The sequence below is a fragment of the Fukomys damarensis genome, unplaced genomic scaffold, assembly GCF_012274545.1.
Source record: "Fukomys damarensis isolate Sample0158 unplaced genomic scaffold, DMR_v1.0_HiC HiC_scaffold_16, whole genome shotgun sequence".
NCBI classification, from domain to species: Eukaryota; Metazoa; Chordata; class Mammalia; order Rodentia; family Bathyergidae; genus Fukomys; species Fukomys damarensis.
Genome location: NW_022900928.1, coordinates 83,475,082 through 83,483,801, shown reverse-complemented (window position 1 = coordinate 83,483,801; position 8,720 = coordinate 83,475,082). Strand labels below are relative to the sequence as shown.

Genomic DNA, 8,720 nt, shown 5'->3' with positions numbered 1-8,720 from the left:
CTAAAATAAAACTAAAAAGGAAAGTAAAAGAGAAAAGGCAATGATGTAAAATTAAAATAAACCTTAATTCTGGAGATGAAAACATATAGAGCAGAATTTTTTCATTGTAATGAAGTCTAGCTTATCATTTTTTTTCTTTTGTGAATTGTGTTGCAACTAAAAAGTCATCACCATGTCAAAAATCATCTGGGTTTTTTCCTGCACTGTCTTCTAGGAGTTTAGCTTTGCATTTTACACATAGGCTGTGGCCCAACCTATGTTGGGTAAAGGTGTAAGGTCTGTCTAGATTCTCTTCCTTATTTTTGCATGTGGCTGTCCAGCAGTTGCAGCACTGTTTATTGTTTTGCTCCATAAGATTTCTTTTGCTCCTTTGTGAACAATAGCTGACTACATTTATGTGAGTATATTTTGGGCTCTCTGTTTTGTTCCACAGTGTATCTGTCTGTTCTTCAGTCAGCACCATGCTTCCTTGAATGCTGTGGCTTCATACTAAGTCTTGACATCAGGCAGTGTCATCCCTCCAGCTGTCATCCTTCATAGGATGTTGACTTTTCTGGTTTTATGGTCTCTCCAGACAACCTATGTTGTCAGTTTGCTGGTATCCACAAGTTCACTTACTGGGATTTGATTGAGATTGCACTGAATTTGTAGGTGAAGTTGTGTAGAACTGATGTCTCGACAGTCTTGACTCTTCTTAACAACAAACATGGAATACCTCTCTACTTACCTAGTTCTCCTTTGATTTTGTTCAACAGAGTTGTAGTTTTCCTCTTACAGATCTTGCACATACTTTTTAAAATTTGCTCCTATGTATTTTATTTGAAGGGAATGTTAAAATGTAAATGATAGTACCCCCCCAAAAAAAAGCAGGGTTGGGGATTTAGCTCAGTGGTGCTGTGGTTTGCCTTGTAAACGCAAAGTCCTGAGTTTGATCCCTGGTACCAAAAAAAAAAAAAAAAAATTAAATTTCAGAATTTCAGATTACACTTGTTCATTGTCAGTATATTGGAAAGCAATTGACTTTTATATATTAATCTTGTCCTGTAAATTTGCTGTAATCATTTACTAGTTCCAGGAGATTTTTTTTCTTTTTTCTTGTTTTTTTTGGGGGGGTGGGGCACTGGGAATCAGGGAGGTGTTTTTGTTTTGTTTTATTTTTTGTTTTGACAATTCTTTTTTATTTTCCACACATACAACCATATCACCTGGGAACAAAGTTTTATTTCTTCCTTCTCAATTACTATTACCATAACTTCAGTTCCCTCTTTCTTTCTTTCTTTTTTTTTTGGTACCAGGGATCAAACTCAGGACTTTGCGTTTGTGAAGCAGGAGCAGTACCACTGATCTAAATCCCTGGCCCACCCTTTTTTTGTCCTATTGCATTGGTGAGGGCCTCCAGTATGTTGAAAAGGATCAGTGAGAAGGGTTATCTCTGTTAGTTCTGATCTTGTTGAGAAAACTGCGTTTCTCATCAATGAGTGTGATGTTAATTTTAGATTTCTTTTGTTGCTGTTTATCAAGTTGAGGGAGTTCACCATTATATTTAGTTTGCTGAGAGTTTTATTATAAATGGATTCTGGATATTGCTAGATGCTTTTTCTGCATCTATTTACATGATCATTTTTTAACTTTTTGATTTAACGGATTATATTGATTTTTGAATGTTGAACCAGACTTGCCTACCTGGGATAAAGTGTAATTTGTCATGGTGTATAATTCTTTTTATGCATTGTTGGGTTCTATTTGGTACAGTTTTTTTTTAAATAAGGTTTGCATCTATATTCATGAAACATATTGGTCTATGCTCTGTCTGGTTTTGGCATCAGGGTAGTGCTGGCCTCTTTGAATGAGTTAAGAAGTGTTTCCTCTGCTTCCATCCTCTATTGGAGATTGTAGGACATTGGATAATCTCTTCCTAAACATTTGGCAGAAGTCACAATGCCAATGACTTCTAGCCCCAGCTGGGTGGTGCTCTATCCTAGAAGGGTTTTGACTATTGAGTCACTTTTTCCTATAGAGGTAGGTCTGTTCAGACTGTTCATTCTGGTATGAATGCTGGAAGTGTGTATCTTTCAAAAATTTGGTCCAGTTCACCTAGGCTATCAAATTTGTGGGAAGATATTTCGTAGTATTCCTTGGCCATTCTTTTTTATTTTTAAATTAATTTTATGCTATCCCATTCTTGCCTCAAGTCCCCATGTAGAAAAGCTTTGTTTCCATTTTTTCCTTGTATTTTCACTTTTTCTGTCACTTTCTTTCTTTCCCTCTCCCTTCTCCCTTGCTCTCCTTCCTATTTGAACACTTTCTTTCCATTTCCCAATATCCATTATATATTTCAGTCCTTATTTCCACATTCAGTTTCTCACACTAGAGAATCAATGTGATATTTAAACATATGTGTCTGATTTATTTCTCTTAAGAGTATGGTCTCAAGGTCCATTCATTTAGCCATAAATATCTAAAGCTCATTCTTTGTTGTGGCAGAGTAGAATTCCATTGTATAAAAAAAATCCTCATCTTCTTTATCAACTCATCAGTTGATGGACATTTGGGTTATTTCCAAGACTTAGCTATCACAAACTGTGCCGCTTTAAACATGAATGTGCTCATATCGCTGTGGTAGGATGCTTTTAATTCTTTTGGGAAGATACCAAGAAGAGGTATCGCTGGGCCAGAAGAAAGCTCTAGTTTTAGTTCTTTGAGAAATCTCCACACTTATTTCCACAGTGGTTGTACCAGTCTGCACTACCACCAACAGAAGGATTCCTTTTTCCCCATAGTCCCCCAGCATTTGTTATTGTTTGATTTCTTGGTAGCAGCCATTCTTTCTGGAGTGAGATCTCAGTGTTGTTTTAATTTGCATCTGTTGAATAACCAGTGATGTTGAACATTTTTTCATATATTTATTTGCCATTTCTAATTCTTCATCTGAGAAATATCTTTATTTCAGATGCCCATTTTTGTATTAGGTCTTTAAATTTGGGTTTTTTTTTCTTTAGTTCTTTATATATTCTAGATAATAGTCCTTAATATGAATAGCTGGTAAAAATTTCTTCCCACTCTGTGGGTTCTCTCTTCACTCTGTCGGTGGTTTCTCTTGCTGTGCAAAAGCTTTTCAATAATCTGAAGCCCTAGCTGTTGATTCTTTGTAGTATTTCTCATGTGGTCTGGGTTTTGTTCATGAAGTCTTTACCTACTTGTATGTCCTCAAGCATTCTACCTATTCTCTCTTCCAGCAGGTTTAGTGTTTCTGTTTTACTATTTAGATCTTTGATCCATTTCAATTTTAGGTTATATGTGATGAAAGATATAGGTCTTGTTTTGATCTTCGGCATGTGGAAAGCCAGTTTTTCCAGCTCCGTTTCTTTCTTCCAGTGAAGGTGTTTGTATCCTTTGTCAAAGATAAGGTGGTTGAATGTCTGGAGTTGTTTCTGCATCCTCTAGTCTGTTTCACTGATCCTGAGGTCTCTGTTCTTTTGCCAGCACCGTGCTGTTTTTATCACCATAGCTTTGTAGTATAAAGTCAGGGATTGTGATACCCTGTGCTTTGCCTTTGTTGCCCAGAATTGCCTTTGCTATTCTAGGTCTCTTCTGGTTCCAAATGAATTTTAGGGTTGCTTTTTCTAATTCTGTGAGATATGCTGTTGGGGTTTTGATCAGGATTGCATTGAATCTTTATAACAATTTTAGAAGTATGGTCATTTTCATTATATTGGTTCTTCCTGTCTGAGAACAAGGGATAAAAATGATATCCTCTTCAATCTCTTTTTTCAGAGTACTGTAGTTTTGAGGGTAGAGGTCTTTTACTTCCTTCATTAGATTGATTCCTAGGTATTTCCTTTTTTTTAATGCTATTGTGCAAAGGATTATTTTTTTAATTTCTCTCTCCATGAGCTTGGCCATTTTTTTTTTTTTGATGTCTGTAGGATCTGTAAGTGATGTCCTCTCTTTCCTTTCAGATACTAATAATTTGGATCCTCTTTCTTCCATAGGAAGGTTGGCTAGAAACTTATTGGTTTACTTTTTATTTACTTATTTAATTTAATTTTATTTTTTGTTTTTTTGAGGCAGGGTCTCACTATGTAGGTGAAACTGACCTAGAACTCACTATGTAGCCCAGGCTGGTCTCGAACTCACAGCAATCCTCCTGCCTCAGCCTCCCAAGTGCTGGGATTATATGCATGCACCACTATGCCCAGCTGCTTATTGGTTTATTGATATTAAAAATCCCAGCTAGTCTCAGGCACTGGGGTACCTTACTAAACTCTCAGTCTATAATAACATATATAAGTATAGTGGAACATGTTTGTGTCTGAATATTTCAGGGAGAGACACAGGAGACTCTTTGTAGCATAAGTAATTGCTTTTGTGGTATTGTTTACTATGCAGCACTTTGATAGGTGCTAGAGGTAAAAGATCATACTTCTCATTGGTGAGAGATGCACCTGAGAATAGTGGTTTCTTGAGCTCCAGGTATGCACTCTTCTCTTCTTCTGGATATTCTGCTTGTCCTCTTCATATTCTCTGCATCTGAACCTGTCTGCCATAGATTGCAGGGAACTGCCTTGGTTTTGAATATGAGTGTGGCATGGTCAGATATCTTTCCTAGAAGAGCACCTCTGCACTCTGAGAATCAAGAGAGGACACAGTACAGACAATGAGTGCTGCGTGGAGGTTGACCATCCAGATGGAGAGGATGTGGATGAGGCCCACAAGAGGTGCTGGATTCCATGGTCAGGTGGGGTGCATGGGAAGAGTGGGAGTATCTTGGGGAGCGGAGTTGTGGGGAAGGTGGAGCAGGATTACCAGTAAGCAGCAGGTAAAGAACAGATGGAGAATGGGCTGGAGATTCAGTTCAGTGGTGCCTCTGCCTGCCTTGCAAGGTCCTGAGTTTGATCTCTGGTACAAAAAAAAAAAAAAAAAAAAAAAAAAAAAAATCAGATGGAGAAAGCAGAGGATGGGTGGTTCATGGTGAGAAAGGATGGCTGCTCATTTGGCTTTGTTTGTATAGGATGTTTTCTTCCTTAGTATTAAAGAGTTTTCCCCAGTGGGCCATGCTTATCATTTTTTTCTTGGTTTCACTAGTAACTTAACAAAGGTCTTTTGTTTCTTTTCTTTTTGTTTTTTTGTATACTTACAATTCTTTTTGGATGTATTCTCTTTCTAAATGTATGTTTAAGTGACATAGAAAAAGATAAATATGTATATACTAATGAGATGCAAGAGGATGTTCAATATACTTATATGTTGCATAATCTGGTTAAAGACAGATTTTGCTTTCTTCTATCTCTTTGCAGTGTTCAGTATATTTTTGTTATAAGAGTATTTTTTATAAAATTTCAAAGTTAGATTATTTGTATTAATATACTTGAAAATTAGCAACATCAGAGGAATATCGGAAAACATGTGCTTTCCAAAATATTTACAGTATTCTAGTTTACAATTTATTTTTTTCATATTTTGTTTTGTTACCTCTAGGAAATTGAGAAGGAAGACACTGACTTAGCGAATGCTGGAGTTGATGAATACCCAGTCACTTTTGAAGATGATTTTGAAGCAAGTATAAAAGTTAAATTTTTTCATATTAAAAGTATTTATTCTGAAAACTCAACTTATGTAATTTAATTATTCTTTCCCCTCTTTTTAGTACTGTTAATACTGTCTGCTAAGTTTCAGTATACATCTAGCTGTTACCTATTAAAACCTTGTTACACTTCTACTAGTGCTTATCAATGTGACATAATTAATTTTATAATTTAACTCAATTTTGTTGCATTCATATGTATGTGTGTGTAACTATACACATACATACACTTTCACATTTTTCAGTAGGATTGTTTACACATTATTGTTAGTAGCTCATAGTGTCATTTTTTTTTTTTTTTTTTTTTTGTATTGGAGATTGAACTCAGGACCTTGTACTTGAGAGGCAGGTGCAGTGGCACTGAACTAGATCCTTGGCCCTCATAGTATCTTTTATTATATATTTTGTGGCATATTTTTACAGAAGCAAATGTAGCAGTAATTATAAATTTATAATTCAGTAATGTTAAATCCATGAATTAGAACATCTTCCTTAGCCTTAATGAGGACTTTGCCAGGGTTAAGTTATAAATTTAATGTTTCATTCTGTACAAAGGTTACTGTACTCATTTGTCTTGGCGTGTGAAATCTGTTTGTAGGACTATGAGGATGATTTTGAAGTTTGTGATGGAGATGATGATGATAGTAACAGGTCTGATTCAAAAGAAAAAACTGAAGAACTTCCTCTAGCTCGAAAAAGGGAAATACAGGAAATTCAAAAAGCCATTAATGCAGAAAATGAAAGGATTGAGGAGTTGTCTTCACAGCAGTTTCAGAAGCAGGTTTGGCTGGAGAATGACAAGGATCCCCGGGCAGGTACGTGGTTATTGTTGATTACTGGGTCCTGTGCTCTGGTGAATATGTGCTGCAGGTGCATTCAGATAGCTGAAGGCCTTGGATATCACAACAGTGCCATGCCCCATGCCTGTGATGTAGGGAGCCACTCAGGGTGAGAATCCTGTGACTAAGGATCCATTGTGAAAAGAGGTTCAGTGACTTTTCAGTGCAGCAGCAAGGCCTGAGAGTGGCCAACTCCAGAGTACATCGGTGCTCTGTGCCTATGAGCACATGCTCTTGTTATTCCCAGTAGTGCTCACCCTGAGCATCCTCAAAGAGCAGTCACAGTGATGGCAGCAGGCCAGCAGGCCTGGGATCAGCAGGCACGAGGCTCAGGCATGGCCTCTTAGGAAACAGACTTCTCACTGGGCCTTTTCCAGGAATCACTCTTTATGTATTTAGGACTGTGTTTTTCCCCCAAATTCTTAGCATTGAGCCATGATAGGTATTTTAGTCAACAGGGTTTGGCAAGGGAATACATTAAATACAGGACACATAACTTATAAGGTTATTTTATAATTACCCAAAGAGTCAAATGCAAAGGAGTACAAGAGATTAACTGCACACTAGAAGCCCAAAACATTCAACTGAGGGCCTAGATCCCAGCAGTTTCTCAAACAAGTCCAGCTGACAGCTTAGAGTCCAAGGCAATGTCCTCCTTGAGCCCAGCCAGTGGCGTAGAGCCCATGGCAATGTCTCAGGCCTGTTTGCACTGAGGATCTGCACCTGGAAGGCCCAAAGGCCAATGTTGGAAGCCAGAAAATCTGTGCTGGTAAGATGAAGGATCTGTGCCACCAAGCTGAGGGATCCACATTGGAGCCAGGAAGTGATGCTCATGGAAAAGATCAGAGCTCGTCTGATGAAAGCAGCAGCCATTCCCAGTGGCAGTGAGGTCCCGAGCTCCTCCTCCAATGAAAACAGTCCAGTTTGCATTAGGAAAACCATCTGCAGCCAGCTTCTCCTAGAAAATCAACAGGTCAAGATCTTCCTCTCCACTTCTCTTTTTATAGCTATTGGTAACAATCTTCAGGTGGATCCTCCATGCCCAGACTACACTGATTCAGTTCAGTTGGGCTATACAAGTTGCCCGTTAGTCAATCCACCATAATAATTACTTATGAAAGTAGTAGGAAATGTTTTAAAATGACTTAATGATAAACTACTTGCACTAGAAGTAGCACTCAAGGTAAAATAGAGCAGCTGAAATAGTATTTGGTGATATACTACCTTAAATCACCTTGTAATTAGTAATTAATTATAATCAGTAATTAAATGTAAGAATACACTGGAAGAAGGATCATGACTCTCGTATTTTGTGCCTGCTACAGAGGTGGTGAAACTGGTGGCCAGTCAGATATGTAGAGTACTTTTTGAATTCATAAGTAAAAATATCCTGGCAAAGGTAGGAACTGTGATACTTGCATCCCCTCCTTTGACTTCTCTGAAGAGCAGCCGGTGCCCATGTCCTGTGTGCCACCTATAGGCAGTGTCTCTGCATCCACAGTTTGTGGCCCTGGAGTTGCAGGAGTGAGAGTGATTTTATTAATGACCTTTTTTGTTATCCATTTCCTGCGCTAATGCTTAGCATCCTAGCTCCCTTAGCATGACTTATGGGATCAGCACTGACTACCCTCAGCAGAAGAAGTTAGTGACATTCACTCTCATACCTATGCTGCTCAGTTGGAGCTGCCACCTGCCCCCTTAGTGCTGAGGTGGTATAGGTGGATGGGGAGGAAGCAGTGCCCTCATCGTGGACTCTGCACAAAAGAATTAACATCTTAATATTTAGTGCTCATTCTGGAGTTTCAAATCCTGGCCCTGTCACTTGGTGGCTGTGCAACTGTGGGTAGTTATCTAACCTCTCTGCCTCAGTTTCCTTAAGGATAAGGCTTCCTTAAGGTTGTTGTTAATAAGCTAATACACACAGTGATTAGAAGAATGCCAGGCATACACTAAGCTCTGAGGAATGTTGCCCATTATTGCAATTTCATTCCTACAATCAAGTTGCTGGTCATGTTCATATTATGTGTCCTGCTTGGAGCCCGCAGCTGTAATAGTGTTGTGTGAATGCCCTGCTGCATCCCGGGGTTAATCTGGTTGTAAATTGAACAGCCCATCTCTCAGGAGAATAGGAACCACTTGATAAATAGCTTTTTGCAGTGTACAGGGTACACTGTGGTGTTTTAAAGCATTCATGCACTGCTAGAAGTAAATGGTTCATTTCGTCAGTGAGTGAGTATTGACCAACTGCTGGCCTCTGGCACAGGGGTATCTGTTCTGCCTCAAGGATTTCATTATTA

At 38.4% G+C, this 8,720-nt stretch overlaps 1 protein-coding gene across 3 annotated transcripts in view; it reads left to right on the top strand.

Moving 5' to 3' along the window:
* The window catches only part of Wdr60 (WD repeat domain 60), a 65,959-nt gene that overhangs the window by 22,353 nt on the left and 34,886 nt on the right, over positions 1–8,720 (top strand). For all 3 annotated transcript variants that reach the window (XM_010641722.2, XM_010641712.2, XM_033764439.1), the window contains 2 exons: positions 5,479–5,556; positions 6,183–6,399. In XM_010641722.2, the coding sequence (XP_010640024.1) occupies positions 5,479–5,556; positions 6,183–6,399 (295 nt within the window). The remainder of the gene's footprint in view (positions 1–5,478; positions 5,557–6,182; positions 6,400–8,720) is intronic.